We start from the raw sequence: 22,706 nt of genomic DNA, 5'->3' as shown, positions 1-22,706 counted from the left end.
AGTTTTCAGTTGCTTTTTGCTTTTAGGATTAGAGTTTTTGGTTTCTTTTCCTGATTCGAGACTAGTTGGCAGACCTTAAACCTCTCGGGAAAACCCTATTGATTGTTCCCTTTGGCCTAAGACCCATTTGCATCAGTCTAGTTATGCCATTGGGGACAATGGCATTTAAGTTGAGGGGTGAGGAAAGAGAGAAAATTAAAAAAAAATGAGAGAAAATTTTGAGAAGCTAAGCCTTTAAATTTGTAGAATTAAAATTTTACTAAACAATTTAAAATATTTTTTTTTCATTAAAAGAGATTCCTGAACAGAAAAAGTTGAGGAAACTGATAAAAGAATATTGAATTTTGTAGAAATTGATAGCAACTGATAGGAGTCAAAATTGATCTTATTTGAATATTGTCGAAACTATTTAGAAATTGGAAAATACTTCCAAGTTTTCCCCTGTAAAGATAAGAAGAGAAAGACTAAAAAATTAGACAAAAATTCTTCAAATTGTTAGAGACAATGGGCTACCCTGAATAGTGTTTCAAAAAGAAAAAAGAGAATAAAATGTCAATGGACACCCTAAACTTAGTAACCGGGTCTCTTCACCTAAGTTAAGTGTTGAGATTTGTGTCAAACGGGAAAGGGAAGGCTAGAGACACTTACCTAACACTTAGTAAGTGGGTTTCTTCACCTAAGTCAAGTGTCGAGATTCACGTCAAACGGTGGAAATTCTGGGTAACTCTGTATTTTGATACCAAAAGGGCATCATTTTAGGGGTATTTTAGACCTTAGATTGACCAATCTGTACCCTTTTCTCAGTTAAATTCAATGTTGTGACCTTTGAGGGTCCCTATGCAAATTTTGGGTAAAACCAGGAAATTTATAGAGTTTTCTGTAGATTCTGAGAAGCTGGTGAGAATTCCAGCTGAGAGAGGGTGTGTTTCTATGAAAAACTGAGCACAGGAGGGCGCCTCCTATCTGCTAAACCCATAATGGCACCCCTCCTACTGTATTAGCATACTCCCCTCTCCTTTAAGACGTGTCACCCATCCGAGCAAGGGGTACGTTGCAACGGCCACCTGCGCAGCCCTGGTAGGTAACGGCTGTGGCAGGGGTTCAATGGCGGTTACGGCTGATTTGACAAGAACGCCCCTATAAAAGCCCTTGAGGCAGAGGAGAAAAGGGATCTTTAGACTTTTGAATATTTCCGCACTCTCGCACTCTCAACCTGAGTCTATATTTGCTCGCGAGTTAATCTCTCGAGCATAGTGATAAAGCGCGACCTACACTCTTAGCTTTCGCACTCTTTTTTCTCCTTCCCCAACGTTCTAACTTAAGCTTTGGAGTATTTCCACCGGGTAAATCCCCGGGAATCCTTCTTTTCCATCTTCTCAGGTGTCGTCCGCTGCTATCAAGGAGCCAGTCAACAGCCAGCTAGGAGTGCCCGGATCGTGCCGCATCATAGACCATAAGTTGGGGGGGGGGGGAAGGAAAGGAAAATTTAGAAAAAGAACCTATAGTGAACCGACCTATAGTTCCCTTTCCAACCGCATTCACAGCTAGGTTGTTGCGAAAGATGAAAGAGACTCATAATGAGGAGATCAGAGAATTATTCAAGCAAGTCCATATTAACATCCCTCTCCTTGACGTGATCCAACATGTCCCGACCTACGCTAAGTTCTTGAAAGAGCTGTGCACTCAAAAGAGGGAGCCACGATCGGCCCCACAAAAAGTGATGCTCTCGGTAGATGTTAGTGCGGTTCTCATAAACCAACTTCCTTGGAAAATGAAAGATCCTGGTGCTCCTTTCATAAGCTATGTCATCTCTGGAATCACTTTTGATCGGGCCCTATTGGATCTTGGGGCCAGTGTAAATCTGCTCCCCTCTATTATTTATGAAAGGTTCAGGATCGGCGAGATAAAACCTACCCCGGTAATTCTACAACTTGCTGATCGGTCAGTCAAGACTCCTCGAGGTGTTATTGAAGATGTCATTGTCAATGTAGAGGACTGTTACTTTCCAATGGATTTTATCGTCCTAGACATGACCCCAATCGAGGAACTGAACCATAACCCGATAATCTTAGGACGTCCGTTTCTAGCAATGGCCAATGCAAACATCAACTGTAAATTGGGAGAAATGGACATTTCATTTGGGGAGTAGATGAGTTCAAGGTAGATGTAGTGGACGATTTTGTAGATGCCCTGTCTACCCCTTGGTTAGCCAAATCTGAGCCCTGTATGTGTAAAGAAGAAACCGAGCCTGGGAGTGTAGATGCAAAAAGTGTATAAATGCATATGGATGAAGATGTTAAACTTAGCGCTGGTTGGGAGGCAACCCAATGTAGTTTTCAGTTGCTTTTTGCTTTTAGGATTAGAGTTTTTGGTTTCTTTTCCTGATTCGAGACTAGTTGGCAGACCTTAAACCTCTCGGGAAAACCCTATTGATTGTTCCCTTTGGCCTAAGACCCATTTGCATCAGTCTAGTTATGCCATTGGGGACAATGGCATTTAAGTTGGGGGGTGAGGAAAGAGAGAAAATTAAAAAAAATGAGAGAAAATTTTGAGAATCTAAGCCTTTAAATTTGTAGAATTAAAATTTTACTAAACAATTTAAAATCTTTTTTTTTCATTAAAAGAGATTCCTGAACAGAAAAAGTTGAGGAAACTGATAAAAGAATATTGAATTTTGTAGAAATTGATAGCAACTGATAGGAGTCAAAATTGATCTTATTTGAATATTGTCGAAACTATTTAGAAATTGGAAAATACTTCCAAGTTTTCCCCTGTAAAGATAAGAAGAGAAAGACTAAAAAATTAGACAAAAATTCTTCAAATTGTTAGAGACAATGGGCTACCCTGAATAGTGTTTCAAAAAGAAAAAAGAGAATAAAAGGTCAATGGACACCCTAAACTTAGTAACCGGGTCTCTTCACCTAAGTTAAGTGTTGAGATTTGCGCCAAATGGGAAAGGGAAGGCTAGAGACACTTACCTAACACTTAGTAAGTGGGTCTCTTCACCTAAGTCAAGTGTCGAGATTCACGTCAAACGGTGGAAATTCTGGGTAACTCTGTATTTTGATACCAAAAGGGCATCATTTTAGGGGTATTTTAGACCTGAGATTGACCAATCTGTACCCTTTTCTCAGTTAAATTCAATGTTGTGACCTTTGAGGGTCCCTATGCAAATTTTGGGTAAAACCGGGAAATTTATAGAGTTTTCTGTAGATTCTGAGAAGCTGGTGAGAATTCCAGCTGAGAGAGGGGGTGTTTCTATGAAAAACTGAGCACAGGAGGGCGCCTCCTATCTGCTAAACCCATAATGGCGCTCCTCCTACTGTATTAGCATACTCCCCTCTCCTTAGCAAACCCTAGGGCACCACCCAACTCATTCTTTTCACCTCCAACAAACCCTAGCCACCCCAAACTGCTAAATCCTCACCTTCCATTCCTTTTAATCTCCACCCTCCATTATAGGGTGCCCTCTCTTTAGCATTCTAACCCTAGGGCGCTACCTAATTCTAATCCCCACCATTCAGCCTTTAGCCACTAGATCTCAATCCTCTATTTCACTCTCTATCTCAGCCATTCACTCTAGGGTGCCATCCACTCCTTTTAATCTTCACCTTTCAACCCTACGCGCCTAAATTTCTACCATCCAATCTTAGGAGTCCAAGTCTCAGCCATACATAATATTGGGCGCCATCTCTTTCTCTTCTCAGCCTTAGGATCACCTTAGAATAATCCTAACCATCCATTCTCAACCCTAGGGCGCCCATATTTCTGCAAAAACCCAACTGCCGCCCCCATCTTTCTCTCTAATCCCTGTTATGACCACCCTTCTCTATAAAAAGGATCCCAGGGGCCCTGGAGAAGGGGTTGGTCAATTCATCCAATTCACAAGGCTAAGTTTTCTTGAGGAGTTCAAGGGTTGTAGAAGGGAAGGATGCCCAGTTCTTGTCAGGAGGGATCCCCATAAGCAGTCTAGCCAATCTGCAACTACCGCCATTGGATTTGATCATCCGTTCCTTTTGTTTTCTTGATTTTCTTTTAGGTTGGATTCTGCCCCCAGGTAAGACGAAAGGCTGTCTTGAGAAGTTCAAGGGTAGAGGAAGAGGAGAACGCCTAGGCAAGAGTAGGGGTTTCTACTTACAGTTTGCCTAGCCACTACTGCCACCTCTGGATCCGGATCCCAACCAGTTTCCCATAGTTTTAGATTTACTTTTTACGCGTGTTTTTATTTTCCGTTCTTTAATTTCTAGTTTTTATTTTATTTTTGTAATTTATTTTTATCAAATTTAATTTTTGTCTTCCTTTCTGCATATCTGAAATTCGGCCAGGTAAGATAGAAGGCCTAGCTCGAGGAGTTCCAGGGTCAAAAGATAGATCCAGAGATTGCTACATCTGACTGAGTTGTAGATTTTTTATTTAGTTTTTTTTTATTTCTATTAATTATTTATTTTTCTGCAATTTTTACTTTCAGCATTTTTAGAATTTTATTTTAATGGTTTCCAGTCAGTTAACTTAATTTTGTGTTTCTACAATCTCAAATCTTGTTATTTTGTCCGGATTGAAGTACGTAACAATTTTTCCCTTGCTTCCCTGTGGATATGACCCCTTTCTCACCACTAACTACATTTTGTAGCTATTTTGAGAATCAGAAAATTTACAAAGATTGAAACTAGTGTTCCGAAGTGGTTAACGACACGCTTCCGGACACACCAATGCCTTTGGGTTGACCTTCATTTTCAGCTTTAACAATCATTTGAGACAGGCATTCCATTGCAAGAATAAAAAGATAGGGGGATAAAGGATCTCCTTGTCTAAGACCCCTGGTGGGTGAAAATTTCCCTTCTATAGTGTCATTAATGAGGATAAAATAGGAGACTTAAGAGATACATTCTAATATGATGTGACAGAAGTCTTGACAAAAACCTAATGCTTGTAACACTGAGAAAAGAAAAGTTGATTGGTTAAGGAAAATACATTTATCCAAAATAGTACGAAGCCTATTAACTAGGAGTTTTTAAATGATTTTATAGAATACATTACAAAGGCTGATTGGACGATAATCTTGAACTTTGGTACAATTTACTTTTTTGGTATAAGGCATATAAAAGTATGGTTCAAACGTTTCAGCAGTTTCTTGTTCTAGAAAAATTCCTTTGCAAAAGTTATGATTTTTGTGCCCATCAAATACCAATACTCTTTATAGACTAAAGCCGGCATCCGATCAGGACTTGGAGATTTAAGACTTCCTATACTAAAGAGAGCTGATTGGATTTCCTCATCAGAAGGGATAGCAGTTAAATATATATTATCTTCCTAAAAAATTATAGGATTAAAAATATTTTCAATATAAGTCAAATCATCAGGAGGTTGATGGGTAAAAAGGTCTGAGAAATAAGAAATAAAGATTTCTACTATGTCTTTATGATCTGTCACCCATGATCCTTGAAAATCTTTGACTCCTTGAATTTCATTTTTCCTCTAGTGTCATAATGTACTCTTGTAGAAATAGTTTGTATTTCTTTCTTCCAAATTCAGTTAGAGTTGCCTAGATCTTTGTCTCTAAAAACTCTCAACTTGGAATTGTGTCATCATAATTTTTATATAAAGACATAATTTTTGCTTGATCCCAAGGGATAGATTGCTCTACTTGGATAATCTGAAGTTCTAACTAACTTAATTTGTGTTGAGGGTCAATAAATTTTGATTTCCGCCAACTATTTAAATAAGCTTTAATATGATCCATCCTTAGAGATAATCTATAGGTGGCATATCCATTAATTTGAAGATTCCATCCGTCTTAGATTACTTCTCTACAAGAATTATCTGGCAGCCACAATTCATAGAACTGAAAAGGTTTTGAATATTGGTTCTTTTTAGGAGTGATATCTAAAATAAGAGGGTGATGATCAGAACCCCACCAAGCAGATAAAGTAAGACTTGCATTTGGAAACCCTGCAATCTAATTAGGAGTAGCTAGGGGCTAGGGCTCTATCAAGTGTTCTATTAATAAGTCCAATGGACCATTTGTATCTAAAATAAGAGGTTAATGATTTCAATAAGATTTTGATCTAATATTGAATTATGGTACTAGATGGAGGTTAATTTAGAAGAGTTGTCAGAGGAAGTAAGGTCTTGAACCATGACTGTATCAACCTCACTAAAGTCACCAATAAGTAAAAAAGGTAGATTCAGGGATTGTAACCATTGATTAAGATTTAACCAGAATTTATTCCTATGGGCTTTAATTGAAGGACCATAAATAAAACCTAATAACCAATCCTCAAGAGAAGGAGGAGAGGATATTTTAAGAAAAAACAATATACCTCGGGTGAACCAAAAAGAGAGAAACAGGGTTACCAGATTTCCAAAATACAACTATCCCTCCAGTGTGCCCTTCAGGAGGAATTAAATAAGAGTTAGTGTAATGAAAATGATTAGCTAGATTTTGCATTTTATTTGGTGGAATTTTGGTCTCACAAAGGAAAATAAAATTCGGATTATATTTTCTAACCAAAATTCCTAGACCTTGAACTGCCTTACGGCATTCTGCCCCACGATAGTGCCAACTCATAATCAACATTGGCAGTGTTGTGGCTGTTTGGGGCCAACCACCACTGCCCATTTCAGTAAAAAAGAGTTAAAACTTAGAAAGAGATAACTGACTAGTTCGGACGTGCTTGGAGAGGAATCCTTAAACTAACCTAGTTGATAATACTATAGAAACATCCAGTTTTGAGACCAATAGTAATGTAAACTGTAGCTCGAATGTAGTTTTGAATGACCAAAATATGATAGGTGGGACCTATACGTTCGAAGATGGGCCTACCTGTGTCTTCTAAAAGAATTTCATAAGGTAGATCATGCAATTGAACCCAAACTTCGATCTGATTGAGCTGCCATTCATATCGAGGTCTACTAGGCACCCAAGGTTTAAGAACAATCCACTGACCGTTAAGCATCCAAAGTCCATTGTCTCTAATCCGGATGAAGTCTTCCTCAAACCTAAATCTTAATATGAAATGGCCACGTGGAAAGGGTGCCATAAGGAGATGATTCGGATCTGAATTCCAGAGGGTGTAAAGGCCATGTTCGAGTCCATAGAATTGATCAGTGAGACGAGGAAATAAGCAGCAAATAAAAGAAAAGTTTCAACCATCTTGGAAATTTTTTAGGCAAATGTAGACGGATTTCAACAAGATCGATACCCGAAATATTTTTGGCATGAAGCATGTTTTGAAAGAATTCATGGAGTGCATCTAACTCATCCATAGTCGATTGCAGGAAGTAGAAGGATAGGAGAGAAGGGAGAAGAAGCAAGAAAGGCTGGTGTAACTAGAACATAATAGAGAGAAAGGAAGAAGGATTAATCGTTGAAGAGTGATTCACTAAATCTTGAAATAATGACACCTACTCATGTGGGATATCTTCATCCACTAGGTGGCAAAATGTAACTAAGAGAAACAGATAGAGGTAAAATCAAATTAATGATCGAAAACGTGAAAGGACATTTAGAAAAAAACCGGAATAGATTGTAACTAAGACTTGAGAAAATTCTAGTTCAATGCCGAAGATGAAAAGAAAGAAAACCAACTAACTAGTCTGAATGTAAGTAGATTAAGGAAAATATAGCAAAGAAAACTTACTAGTTTAACCAAATCTATATTACACATGTAACAAGATTCATTATGTTCAATACTAACTAGAAATAAGCTAAACATTCATCAAATCAACAGATTTGGAAAGAAAGTGCTAAGCATAGATACTCCCTGGTATGTTACTAATTCATAATGATGCAATAGTCGATAGATTGCATGGAATCTAATATCTCATAGAGCTCCGCTCCTGTTGATTGGTGCTTCTCCTAGTGTTGGTGTTGCACCCATAGTTGTCAAGGCGACGCCTAGGCAACAAGGCGCCCTTAGAGGCTTGCCTCGCCCAATCGCCAAGCAGTTTTGTGTACTGGGTTATAAAATACTTTTATATTTTATATTTTTTGACATTATAATTATAAAATAGGCATTATTAAACTAGAATATTCATTTTATGTGTTTATATACTAATTTCTTTTTATTATTTTCTTATTTTGTTAGGGTTTAATCAACGCAAACATTGCTAACTGTTGTATTAAACCAATGGTTCAAAGTATCGATACACCTCTATGTATTGGCAGAGGTGAGTGTGTATTGGTACTTATAACGATACCCCCTATTTTTTATTTTTTTTAGTTTTTGATTTCATATATATATTATTTAAAAAAATGGGTACCCAAAAACACCTGTAAACAGGTATCGGGACCCTCAAAGATACAATACAATACATCCGATACGGGGTATATCGTACGTATCAAAATTTTGATCCTCGATTGAACCCTCAAAAATTTCAAAACCTGAACCGATTGGCAAGTGAAGAACATAAAATTTTGTATAATCAACAAATTTTCTTCTCCCACCTTTTCTTTTTTTCTTTCCAATAACAAAAGTAGGGGTGCAACCCTTATACTTTTTGAATTTTCTTTCCTTTATTCTTTTTTTTTTTCTCATAAAATATTAATTCTTTAAAAATAAACATGAAATTTATGCTTCTCTTATAAAAATTATGAATAATTATTAAGAAAAATGATTATAAAACCTAGAAAAAATATATAATTTTACTTAAAACCTAAATGTCCGCCTAAGCGACTAGACGACAAAACACCATGTATCGCCTTCGCGCCTGGTTGGACCACCATTTAAGCTGCCATGTGAAAGATTCCTGCACGCTGTTTATTTTATTTGTAGCTCTGCCATTAAACGACCCACGTTCTCCACTGAAACCAGTGAAACAGAATTATTTTAGTAAAGTAAATTATTTGGTCACATCAGTTGCGTTTTGTAATTGAATAAAATCCAAACAAAATAGTTTTGAATACTCAATTATTATGTGTGTACAAGATAAGCTCCATTATTCAAATCAAATATTGCAGAGATTTTCTATTAAACTTAGCATTAACTTATTACTATGTCTAGAAAAACGTGCAGCACGTGGCTGCATATGTTAAAAAGAAATTCTCAGAATGACAAATTGATTAGTCATTAAAATGTTAAAAAAACTGGGTGATTTACATATCGGTTGAATTGGTAAGGATTTTGTACGTAGATGTAATTAAGGGTAAAATACAAAAGCCTCCCACGAACTTTCTCTAACAATCTTAAAAACCTTCTCTATAGTTTTATTGTAGTTTAACCGTCCCTCTATTTTATGAAAATTCGACAAATACCTCCCTTCTATTAATGGCCAAACGAAAAACGTTAAAGCCATGATCAATTTTTCCAAAATACTTATTATACCTTTTTACGAATTAATATATTTTATTTTTACTAAAATACCCCTATTTCAGCAATTTCATAATCCGAACATTGTTCATCTTCTTCCTCAAGAGGCATAATGACAGTGAACTCCCCCTCCAGCCTTCCCTCTTCTTTAATTTCTCTCTCCACCAACACGAAATAATACTATTCATCATTCCCCTATCCTTCACTCAAACACACAACGACGGTGATTGAATTCAATCTACACCTCCGGCCATCCCTTTTCCTCTCATTTTCATTCTCTCTCTCTCTTAATTAATCTCTTCCCTTCCTCCTCAGCCCACATCGTCTTCTGTCACTGCAAACACCCCGTCGGTTACCTCGGTTACCAATTTCATCTATTTGAACAGCAGTAGTTACTATGACCACCTCATACCACCACTGCAACTATGGTCCCCATTTTTCTCAATCATTCTCTCTCTCTCTCTCCCCTCTTTTTCTTCTTCCCTCAATTCCTTCCATTTGTAACCTGAAGCGATCCACCTCTTTGCTTCTACCAATCAATCCTCTGTTTTTCATCCGTCGACCAGTTTGAATCTCTAGACTCCCTCTTACCTTTTTCTTCCATTATCTTTACATTTCTTTTTTTTCATCTCCCCCTCTCTAGCATTTCTTTTTCTTTTATTTTATTCCCCTACCTCTCCACCATGCTTCCTCCTGTGATGAACGAGAAATTAGAGTACAGTTCCTGTTGCTGAACGAAATTCTTAGTATCATCATTGGACGGGTATCAGGAATCGGTAAGCATCAACATCGGATGTGTTAATGGAACAGACAATTAAGCCGTAAGCATTGGTAAGCACCATTTTCCCATCCCTATGCAACGAAACTTTGGATCGATGATCATTGACGGGTCTGTCTCGGTTGGCCATCCATACAATAGTCCTGTCCATTAAGTTGGTATACCAGATTGAGAAGTTGTATGGTTTGTGCCCGACCACCGGGTAGAAACCACAGATGAACCATTTGTTAGGGGAGATAAGAACGTTAATTTGAAGCAAAATCTTCGACCGATAGAGAGGAACATCTGTTCAGATAACTCCTGGGGTTGAAAATGCAAAAGAAGAGTAAAAGAAGAAGACACTGAACATAAGAGAAAAAAGGGATGACTGGACAACAAGGAATTGGGTGTCTCATTTTGGAGAAAAGATAAATTGATCTTAGAATTCGTCTGAAATATTTTTGGAAAATTTGGGGTTCCGCTCTGTGGACAAACATCGAGTTAATGCTTTTACCAGGGAGGACACTCAAATTTTCAACGATAATAACGTAAAGGCCATTAGTGAAAGAGAACATGAAGAATACTCATCGGATAATCGTCGCCAGAGGCTCATCTCTTTTTCTCTTCAAGGTTCATTGAATTCATTTTCATTGGAAGCGATCAGTGTTCGGCGGAACCTGTAGTTTTCTAGGAAAGTTACTTAATCAAACTTCACCGGAATTGGCTATTACTGTCAATTTTTTAAAGCCACATGTGTAGATTCTGGAGGCAGTTCCGACAGTTCGTGACCGAAAACTCTTACAATTGCACATCTTCGCAAGTTTTGGAGGCACTTCCGACAATTCGTGACAGAAAACTCTTATAATTACACATCTTCACAAGTTCTGGAGGTAGTTCCAGCTAACAGAAAATGTTTAGAGTCGGTGAAGGCCAAGCTGGAGGATGGTGAGAGGGAGCAAGAAAAGCTGAGTGAGGCCAGCACTAGTTGTGCCAAAAGACAAGAAACATATTAATTAATTTAAAAAGGGTAAAATGGGTATTTAAAAACATTTGATTAATGGGTTTAACGTTTTCCGTTTGGATCAGTGACAGTACGGAGGTTTTTGTTGAGTTTTTTTTTTTTTTTTTGTAAATTTTAGAAAGGTTTTTGTTAAAGTAAAAATGTAGGGGAGATTTTTATGATTGTCAGAAACTTGAGGGGAGGTTTTTGTATTTTAACCTATAATTAAATTATCAGAAATAGGGTACTTTGGCATGCTTTGTTTGTTTGCAGCATAATTTAGTGTAAATTCTAATTTAAGGGTATTTTGATAACAACTAAAGTAGGTGATTTCTGTCTCTTGAGATTGCTAACTCTTTAATGGTTGAAATTAAAGTTGGGTTTATTACTCTCCCTTTGAAAAAATAAATTTTTATTATTATTTAATTATGATAATAAAGATTTATATATTTGACCTAAAAAGGTTGGATTATTGGCTGGACATGCACAGGAAAAGAATTCTATTTTTTGGGTTGATTTTTAATCGGTATTTTATTTCTACTATCAATATAAACAATTATTCTTTGTGATACCTATATTATTAATATGGTCAATTAATACAATATTCAATGAAAGACTGAGAATTAATACCATAAATATAAGACTTAATGAGAAGGAATTGACTGAGGAAAAATCTAGTAGTTCAAATTACATTTTGTGCTTTTACAATTAGAGAGACTAAATTCAAAGATATGAGTATTCTAGTCAAGAATAGGATTCAATGAATTTAATAGAAGTTAATACCTTAAATATGAATATATGATACTTAATGAGAGAGTTTTAAATGAGAAAAGTGGTTATTTAAATTACATTTCTTCCCGAGACCAATGTAAAGTGCTTAATTTGTAGTATATATTGAGAGTGACACCATGAAACAGATCTCTATAAATACTATTAGGTTTATTAAGCCAAGGAAAATCTTGTGGTTGAGGCAATCAATATGGTGTATTATGCCTTTTTTTAGTGCTTGTACCATGAAATGGATGGTGATGTGCACCTAATTTATTTTAGGCAAGTGGAAAACGATTTAAGCGCAAGGGGCAGATCAAGAAAGATTGAAGTAGTAAGAAATTTTTTAAACGCCAATAATTTAACAATGGCTATAGTATTAAACAAATTGAAATGGTAAAGTGGGATTCATGTATCTCATTCATATAGTTGGGACTAGGCTTATATGATAATAATACACTAGTAGAAAATATTTCTAAAATGATTGTTGTATATTTGTAGACCTAATGTAGGGATCTATTGGGAGTTAAGATCTGCTCTTCACAGAGTGCGCCTCACACTGGTTTCACAACACGTTTCAGTCATGCATTAAGAACATCTTCCCATGAATAAATATTTTCAAGTATGGAGATGTTTCGGATGCACAGTTGAACATGTTGTGAGATCAGTGTGAGGCGTGCTCTGTGAGGAGCAGATCCGAACTCATCTATTGGACCAAAATCCAACTTGATTAATTGGATCACCTCTAACCGTCAAATTGATGGATGATTTTCCTAAGAATTTCATCCTTGTTTTTAACCTAATTGGCTTATTTCGGTGTAAAATTCCCTAATATACAATCTAAATAGCTGAATGCATGTTTCATATCAGTAAAAATCTAAGATGGCCACCCATTCACCTTACACACAAGGCAAGAAATAACTTAAAAAGATTTTATAAACATATGAAGAGGCAAAAATTACAACATTGTAATCTGTTTTGTGTTCTACATCTATCTATATTTATTTTATATTCTACATTTATCTTTATAATTTTATTTTTTTTAGTTGTTTTTTTTTTACTAGGAGAAACAGGATATTTTCTTTTATTGATAAATAGGCATGTTAACATTACCCGAAACTCCATGGTCCGACATCTGATCCAATTATCTCGGAATCGGATGAACTATATGCATTATTGAATCGGATTCTAATGGAATGGAAAGAATCCAATTAAAAATCAGATAAATTTTGGATGGAGATGCATTCGATCCGATAAAAATCCGACTTGAATTATTCTGTTATTAGTTTTAATATATTATAAATAATACATATATGGACAACCTATAACTCTGAACTTGGGGCCTATTCTAATTACTCATTGCAAAATATAAATGACAAAACAACCAAACGGGCTAACACTAGAAACCTAAAGGCAGTGTTTGGTTGCAATGCAAATAGATAGAGGTGTAAATTGGGCCAGGTCACCCGTAGTCTGGCATGAAATTGGACCGGCCTGACACGATAGCCCACGGGCCGTGCTAGGCCTGGCACAATGGTCCGTGTTGTGCTGGGCCGAGGGTTCATAGTCCACAAGCCGGAACAGCACGACACGACTATTGGTGCAGTGCCGCCCGCACCCAGCCCACACCATGACCCGTAGGGCCCGTAGTGGGCCTCACTTGGCCCATCCGAAACTAGCCGTTCCCCCCCCCCCCCCCCCCCCCCCAATGGCTAGTTTCAACTTTTTTGGGGGGGTAACAGCTATAAACATCTATATAGGGGGTGTATTTATGTATTTTTCTTATGGAGAGGAGAAAAATGATACAAATGCCTCCCAACAGCTATATAACAACTAGTTTAGGGGGGCTTTTTGGGTAAAGTTATAAATAACTTTATAATGACCAAAATACCCCTTCTAACAACTAAAAACCAATTATTTTTTAGGATATTTTGGGCAATTGAATTATTTTCAATTCCTATAAATAGCCCTATGGCCCCTATCCTCCACCGTTCTTCTTATCACACCAATTCAATAATCAACATTCAGCAATTCTCTTATTCTCTTAATCTCTTCAGTCTTCCCTCTCTCACTCTCTCAATCTCTCATACATTCTTTGCAATTTGAGTGAACTTTGATAGTTTCATAGTCTGATTGGTTGATTATCTAATTCTCCAAGTTAGCAATCTGGGAGGCTTGGAGCCTTGGATGTTGTCACGTTGAAAGACTTTAACCGTTGAAATCAAGTTGGGATTCTGAACCGACAATCCGGGGTAAGTACAATTAAATTAATTTTATTTTTTCAGAATTAAAAAAAAATGGCCAACTCTTCCCAAAACCCCAAGTTTAATAGCCCGATTTGGAAAATATTTAAAATAGAGGATGTTGAGGGGAAGGGGAAAAGAGCAGTTTGCCAAAAATGTAGAAAATACTTTAGTTATTGTAGCAAGGGTGGTACTGGCCATTTGACCAAACATTTTCTCACACATGAGAAGAAAGAAGAAATAACCCACAATTTAAATGAATTGTTGAAATAATGGAAAATCAATTTTAAAAATATTGGGAGAAGTCGGAGAACATTTCTCACTGCCAATCCCACCATGGCACGTGATCCATGATCTACTAACCCCTCTGGTGTCTACAAGCTACAGTTCCATCAAAGTCTTGTTTAGTTGTTTTAGTACAGGACCTATAGGTACCACTGTACCAGGGTTGGCTAGATGTAATTATGATGCAAAATATAGATTACAACTTTACAATTATAAAACAAAGGAAGGCATGATACTACTACATTCACCGGATATTTCACCTAAAGCAGATGATGAAAGTGTGAATGCTTTCATCATAATGTATATGTAAATTTTAACAAATAACTCACAATTTTTTATTTCTTTTCAATTTATTGTAAATTTTGTTTTAATTTGTTTGCTATTAATGTAATTTTGTATTTTCAATTTGTAACTATATTGTATTTTTTATATTTTATTAATTTATTCCATTTTCATATTTCATTCATCCAAGTATGAAGTATGAAGTATCCAACCATTGTATATTTCAATATTTGTATACTTTGTAATTTATATCATTATTCATTCAAATTTAAATGAAATAAAATTCCTATTTGAATTGTTTTATACTTTTATTATTTATTTATTTTTTGGGCAATCATAAATTCATAATTCATAACCATATCCATATCCATTCAGTCTAGCCCGGTTCGACCCAGGCCCAAGGCCCGCCCTGTAGCCCAGCCCGGCACGACCTACAGCCCGCGGCACGGCACGGGCCCAAATGGGCCTGGGCTGTGTTGGGCCGACCCCCAGAATTTTCATAGGGGAGGGCAACATGGTCTGTAATGGTCTATGGGCTAGCACGATACGACTTGCACTTTGCGCGGGCCGCCCACAGGCCGTGCCATACCGGCCCGACACGACCCACTTTACACCTCTACAAATAGATATGCACTAATGCAAAATTATGGCAATGCAAATGATTTGAGTATAAATTTTGACCTATTTTTGTTTTAAATTTTAGCTTATTTTGTTGGGTTCCGCTATGATATGAAAAAGATATGATATTTGAAAAACTTCTAACCAGTCAACTGGAATCATAAGCCCGGTAGGCAATCAGGTGTTATTCATCAAAATTCATGGGTGGGTTTTGATTGGTCAGAACTCTTCCTATACCATACATTTTCCGCATCATAAATTTTCCCTATTTTGTTTGATTGCAGTACGTATATTAAGACACAAAACAGAATAAATTAAGGCCAAAAATAAAATTAAACGAGAATTTGCATTTTTTTCATTTGCACTCCCATGCGCATTTGTACTAGTGCAAATAAAATTGTACAGCAACCAAACACAGCCTAAGGATCTAATAAACCATCGATTGCCTGCCCTGCTCTCAGTTTCAACAGATCCAACCATGGAATACAGATCTCTATTAGTTCTTTTCTTCATGATCCTCTTGCCATTTTCCACCGTAGCCATTGATGAGAGTTCCATTTTTAGGTAGAGGGAGGAAAGGCTGTTTCCCCGTTCACTTTAACATTTAGAAACAACAATCATCTGTTACAATCTCTCTTCTTGAATTTTGAATTTTGTTTCTCTTCTCATATTTTTTTTTGTTTAATTATGTCGAACTCAGGTGGAATCCGAAACCTGATACATCCGATCGAACTCGAACTCAGATTTATTTCTTATGCATCAGATTGGAGTTCGGATCGAATTCGGATGGGTGGTTTTCATTTATGGAATCAAACTTGGATGTATGTACATCTGATCCGATTATAGACCTATTGATAAACCACAAAAGTGTTTGAATAAAACAAGTTTTACAAATTTAGCCATTCTATATTCTTCTATACTCATTCATATCTACACTAATGGTACAAACCATTCAACCCTTCTATTATTTGATTGTTTGCTTTTGTAATTATTTGAAATCTTATTTTAATTAGATATCAGGGGTATAAAATACAGATCAACACATGAGCAAAAGCTGCCATTTAGTCTAGTTTTTTGCTTGAATGTTCTCAAATCAGTGTTTTATGATCTAAAGAAATGCTAGTTTTTAGCGCAAAAAAGGTAATATATATCCCATGTTATAGTGGCTTATGGAATCCAATTCAAAGTCTATAGTGCTGGTTTTAATGTGTTTTTATATGTGGTTACTAATTCTTATTCTGTTCTTAGATTTTGACTTCCACACTTGAGTAGAGACACTTATCTAGACTCTAGAGAGAGTTAAAATAGAATTATAGAATACTTTGTATTTATACCTACATCCATTTGTGAAATGGTTGCTTTGCTGGTTTAACCATTTCAGTGAATGGGCTACCTTCACTGTTATACCTCTGATTTGTTGGCAGACATATATTAGTTGTCATGGTCCCCAATCCACTAAAATAATAGAGAAACGTGAAAGAAAAGCTAGGACACTGTGAAACCATGCATTAATAATTTATTTTACTTATTTTGTTTGTTTGTCTATAGAGATAACCACTAAACTGGCAGGACCATCCCCCTCTCTCTCTCTCTCTCCTATTCTTCAAAACAAGTTGAAGGTATGGGAGAATTTGTGTTCATCTCTGCAACTGTAATCTTGTGTATTTTGATACTGTCATGGGTGTGGAGGATGTTGTATTTGATATGGTGGAGGCCCATGAAGCTGGAGAGGTATTTGAAAGAGCAAGGCATCAAGGGGCCTCCCTACAAACTTCTGGTTGGGAATCTGAAGGATGAATCGAGGTTGAGGAAAGAAGCACTATCCAAGCCCATGAATCTCTCCCACAACATCGCCCCAAGAGTTGCACCCTTTGTTCTTCAGACCATCCAGAATTATGGTATGTTTTTGCAAAAATTACTTGTGTTTCATATCTTTGGTTGCTCTAATTAGTTGATAAGTTTGATGTCTGTTCATTTTAGCTTGCAGGTCTGTGTTCTTAGTGATAGATTGGTCCCAGATGGATTGAATAATCCCAGGAAACACGAGGAAAGGATTCTAACTCGACAGTCAATGCCTGGAGTTAATCTTCATCATCTACCCTATAAATAGTCCTTTCAAACTTTGATATTTATAGGGTAGATGATGAAGATTAACTCCAGGCATTGACTGTCGAGTTAGAATCCTTTTGACAGGAACTAACATCTGAATCTCCTAGGTGGAGGATAACCAAGAACTAAGATTCATCTTTTGACAGGAACCATGGCCATCTGGTCCAGTAGACTCTCGAGTGGGCATTTTTGTCAACACAACTATGATAAGGACAACAAATCAGAGAAACTGCTGGGGGTATTTCCCAATATGCATGCTGTCACATTAGAAATCAACAATTGTTTTATTACTGATGTGGCAGTTGTCATCTTTTCAAACAAAATCATGCATATTGGTGAATATCCCCATAGTTAATGAAGTGTCTCTGATGTGCTACATCAGAAAAAAAATGTTTTCCAGTTATCATTTTTCTAAAAATTGTTTTTGCTGATGTGGCAATTTTCATCCTTTTCACAGTTGCACCCTGACTTACATTTAAACAATATTTTGGCTCAATTCCTTCTGTTTCTCTGGTTAATTAAAAAATTTGGAATTTCTACATGTATTTATAAAATTTCTCTTAAATGAGTAGTTTCTACAAGACATGAGTTATCTATTCTTCCTTATAAAGTATGGATTCTAAAGATGATTTCTTTTCATCTGCTCTACCTTACACAACTGGTTGAAAAATGCAGGTAAAATGTCAGTATCATGGTCTGGGAGAACTCCTAGGATTTATATTACAGACCCAGAACTGATAAAGGATATTCTGCTTTACAAGTTTGGACACTTTGAGAGGTCCAAACCAAATCCTTTTGCAAGGTCGTTAGCAAGTGGACTTGTAAGCTATGAGGGAGAAAAATGGGTTAAGCATAGAAGGATCATCAACCCTGCTTTCCATCTAGATAAGCTAAAGGTTGTTTTCTATTCTCTATCCTGTTTAAATGCAGCTATGAATCCACACATTTTCTTACAGGGAAAGGGAAGGAAATACACTATAGGCATTACCATAATTTCTTTTCCCATGACTTTGTTATATTGTTAATCTTTTGCTACTACAACAATGATCACTTCTGTTTTTCTTCCTTGGAATTGGGTACAGCGGCTGTTACCAGTGTTTTCTATTAGTTGTTGTGATCTGATAACAAGATGGGAAAAGTTGGTTCCATCAGAAGGGTCATATGAAATGGATGTATGGCCTGAACTCAAAAATTTATCTGGGGATATCATATCTAGGGCAGCATTTGGTAGCAGCTATGAAGAAGGGAGACGAATTTTTCAAATTCAAGAAGAACAGGCCAGCCTTATTATGCAGGATGCTATGTCCATTCATATCCCGGGTCTCAGGTAGGGAAAGCATTAATAGGGTTCAACTTATTTTTTCATTCTACAAACTCTAGCTTCATTAATAGTGAACTCTTCTGGTTCTGGTATTGTTGCATTTAATTAATGTATTGGATTACAAAATTTCTTAAAGCTTTGTTGATTGCTGAGAAGCAGCAAAAACTAATCCCCATATTTTCTATAATGACCACTAGCATTGTGGATATGTTCTACATGCAGACAAATTTATAGATTCAATGGTAAGAAGAAGGATCATTAGGGGGAGTACATTTTTCTCAACAAAGAATTAAAGAGGGAAGAGGGGTGAGAGAGATAGGATTAAGATATTCAACTAAGCTCAATGATACTGTAACTTACAGTTCCATACTTTCTTGATAAGGATATTGCTCAAAGTCAAGTCAAATAAAGGATCATTCAGATTAATAAATGAGAATATTACTTCTATATACATTTTCTTTGTATGTAGTATAAATGAGTCAATTTTATGACTACACCTTGAGTAGCCTTTACATGTGAGATTGTGAGATAAGATATCTTTTGCTGATGTATCCTGCATCTCTTTATTTGAGTGAAAGAGTCGTTGCACCAGATATGATAAAGGTCATGAAGTTGATTCCCACACAGTTTCTTTACATTCATCACTTGAATTTCTATGTAGGTTTCTACCCACAAAAAGGAACAACAGAATGAAAGAAATGGAAAGAGAAGTGAGAGCCCTACTGGAGGGAATCATCAGTAAAAGAGAAAAGGCTATGAGAATGGGAGAAGCCTGTACAAATGATTTATTGGGTTTGCTAATGGAGTTCAATTTTAAAGAGATCCAAGAGCATGGGAATTTAAAGAATGTTGGTATGAGTATTGATGAAGTGATCGGGGAGTGCAAACTATTTTACTTTGCAGGACGGGAGACCACTTCAATTTTGCTCACATGGACAATGCTTGTGTTGAGTATGCACTCTGAATGGCAATTGCGCGCAAGGGAAGAGGTCTTACAAGTATTTGGAAAAAATAAGCCAGATTTTAATGAGTTAAATCAACTCAAAATTGTGAGTACTTTCTTTACTTTACAGTTTTATTTGCACTAGCTAGTACAAATGCATGGGGGTGTAAATGAGAAAGTGTAGATTCTGGTTTACTTTTTCTTTAGGCTTTACTTCGATTCAGTTTTTATTTTACTTCTTCTGCACTATGAACAAACAAAACAAGTAAACCAGAATTTTCACTCCCATACTGTTGCACCAGTACAAATGAAATTTCAATGCAAACAATCAAGGCCAAGACTTTTCCAACACACATTTTAATGAAATGTCATTTGACCTTCTATGCAGGTGACCATGATTCTGTATGAAGTTCTAAGATTATATCCACCAGTGTTTAGAATTTCTCGGTGGACATACAAGAAGATCAAACTAGGGGAAATCTTCTTGCCACCTGGAGTAGAGCTTTCATTGCCAATAATTCTCCTTCACCACAGTATCGAATTTTGGGGTGATGATGCACAAGAGTTCAAACCAGAGAGGTTTGCAGGAGGAGTTTCAAAAGCAACAAAGAATCAAGTCACCTTCTTCCCATTTAGTTGGGGCCCTCGAATTTGCATTGGACAGAATTTTGCACTGATGGTAGTAAAGATGGCTCTGGCAATGATTCTACAACGTTTTTCATTTGAGCTCTCACCAACCTACTGTCATGCCCCTTGCACAGTTTTAACTCTTCAACCCCAATATGGTGCTCAGATCCTCTTACATAAACTATGAGTTCTTCACCACACCATTGATTTATCAGATGTGGTAGAAAGTCCAGAGTGAAGACCTACCTCTTCTTGTAATCTAAGAATATTAGTTATGCAGTGGATTGAACTACATCTAACACTATATAGATACATTATGAGCTGGATGTCTTGGTCGTTTAAGCTACTGAAGCTTAAGCAGCAAATTCAAACTCTCACAAGTTGTCAGAGACTAGCTAACAACACTGATAAATCATGCATGAATGTGACAAAAAAAAAGTTGCTTTAGAGGAGGGCTTTTAAACACATTTCTTAGATTTATGATTCAATAAAGTTAAATAAAGATCTAATCAATACAAGGGAATTATCTGAAAAGGAAAAATCTAAATTAAATATAGTTTTTAATTTATCCATGTGTTTCTGCACCAAAAAGGGGTTGAGCCAGACCGAACAAAACTCAAACTGGGCTCAGTTTGGTAGGGTTTGTGGGCTTGATGTTTTTTCTTCCTAATATTTTTGCACTTTTATATTTCAATTTAGAGAGTACATTCCATTTTAAAAATTAATAAAAAGAAAAATATAGAATCTATTACATCCATATTCATGATGCACATAGTGTATGTTTGTTTTGCGTGTATGGGCCTGGGCAGTTGGGATGAATATACAACTTTACTACTTATGCACTTACAACCAGACTTGGGCTACTCATTGCTTTAAGTCAAGCCCAACATGAGCTTAGTGAGGCCTAATTTAATAACCTTTGGGGCCAAAGCCCAATAAAGAAGCTAAAAAAGTTCAAGCCTAAACTTCTCAAAAGATTGGATTAATTGGATCCTTCCAAGCTCCACCTCTATGCAGAACTATTACTAATTCTTTATTTTCTTTGCTGTGGTTGTCTGCAACAAATTTGCACCTATTCTTGGAATCTTGTCCATACAAAGAAATGGTAGAACAAATGTGCCACTGTGGCACTGTGTACATGACATCAACTCTGGCATGGAGATGGGCTCTTGCTCAAAAGCTAGAACTGATATGTGATTCTTCCTTTAATTAATGCCCGTTTGGAAGGGCTTTCATACAGCAGTTTCTGGCATTGCAAGGTAGGCTCCACATGGCAAGCTGTGAAGTCATGTTTGGCAAAAAACCCTAGAAAACCAGAAATATGTCTGCATAGAGAAATCAACTTTTCTGTGAAGCTATTTTTGGTAGCTTCTCTGAAGCGGCTCAGTCAGTGCAACTCAATCATCATTGAATCCCTCCCAAATGGGTTCTGATTCTGTTGCAGGCACACTAGAGATCGGCCCCAAACTAGGGTCATCAGGACCAGCCTAGCACTGAAGCACATATCAAATGTTAAACAAGATGAAAACAAGGTTCAAAATTTTGATACCACATGCCCCGTGTCAGGCATATTTAGCAAACCCCGATACTCTAAAGACAGGGGTTTGGGGGTTTAGATCATTTTTAGGGGATAGGCAGACCTAGGACTAGGGATGCAAATGGATCCGAGATCTGATCCTATTTGGTTGAATTTGGATCGCCTTTGTTCAGATTTTCGGATCGGATTGGATTCGGATCACCCCCTATCCAATATATATATATATATATATATATGTATGTATTTTTATAAATTTGTTATATTATTTATTTTTTTACAAAAAGCATGTATATATACGATGAAAATAATTAAAAAATACTTGTATTTTTTATTTAAATTGGTATATTTTAATTTTCTTTTAATAATTTATTAATTTTTAAAGAAAACAAATTGAATCGGATCCGACTTCTCGATCAGATTCGAATTCAGATCTTTGCCTGTCAAATCTAGTCAGATCTGCCATGAACAATGCCGGACTGGATTTGGATATACCTTGATTCGAATTCGATCCAATCCGTTTGCAACCCTACCTAAGACTAACCCCTGAAAAATCTGAAAAAAAAAGAAAAAAAAATTAAATTAAAAGTATTATGTGCTATACGCAAATTATTACATTATGCATACGTATTGAGTGATGGAACCTTGGGTGAAATGAACTCACATCCTAAGGACCATTCAACCCATAGGAAGTGTGTACCCTCCATTAACAAGTTTTCATGTACATCTAAGTAGAAAAATGTGAAAGGGAAAATCTCTTAAATTGCCCCTAAGTTTTAGGAAATTAACTTATTTACCTCTACTCTTTAGAAATTGCCTTAAAATTCCCCCCAAGTTACTAACGATTGACTAAACCCACCCCTGCTGTTAGCGTCCATCAACGAAAAAGATGGAAAAGACTATTCTGCCCG

General features: G+C 36.5%; 1 protein-coding gene across 1 annotated transcript; it reads left to right on the top strand.

Moving 5' to 3' along the window:
• Nucleotides 1–15,760: 15,760 nt before the first annotated feature.
• Nucleotides 15,761–20,583, top strand: LOC104585955 (cytochrome P450 CYP72A616-like). Its single transcript, XM_088901412.1, has 6 exons — nt 15,761–15,825; nt 15,962–17,159; nt 18,046–18,266; nt 18,453–18,697; nt 19,353–19,740; nt 20,023–20,583. The coding sequence occupies exons 2-6, from the start codon at nt 16,883–16,885 to the stop codon at nt 20,446–20,448; spliced, it is 1,557 nt and encodes a 518-aa protein (XP_088757538.1). The 5' UTR covers nt 15,761–15,825; nt 15,962–16,882; the 3' UTR covers nt 20,449–20,583.
• The last annotated feature ends 2,123 nt before the right edge of the window (nt 20,584–22,706 follow it).

Source organism: Nelumbo nucifera, chromosome 3, assembly GCF_055504915.1.
Source record: "Nelumbo nucifera cultivar China Antique chromosome 3, China Antique-T2T, whole genome shotgun sequence".
In the NCBI taxonomy this organism is placed as follows: Eukaryota; Viridiplantae; Streptophyta; class Magnoliopsida; order Proteales; family Nelumbonaceae; genus Nelumbo; species Nelumbo nucifera.
Note: the sequence above shows the minus strand (reverse complement) of the source record. Positions and strands in the feature narration are given on the sequence as shown.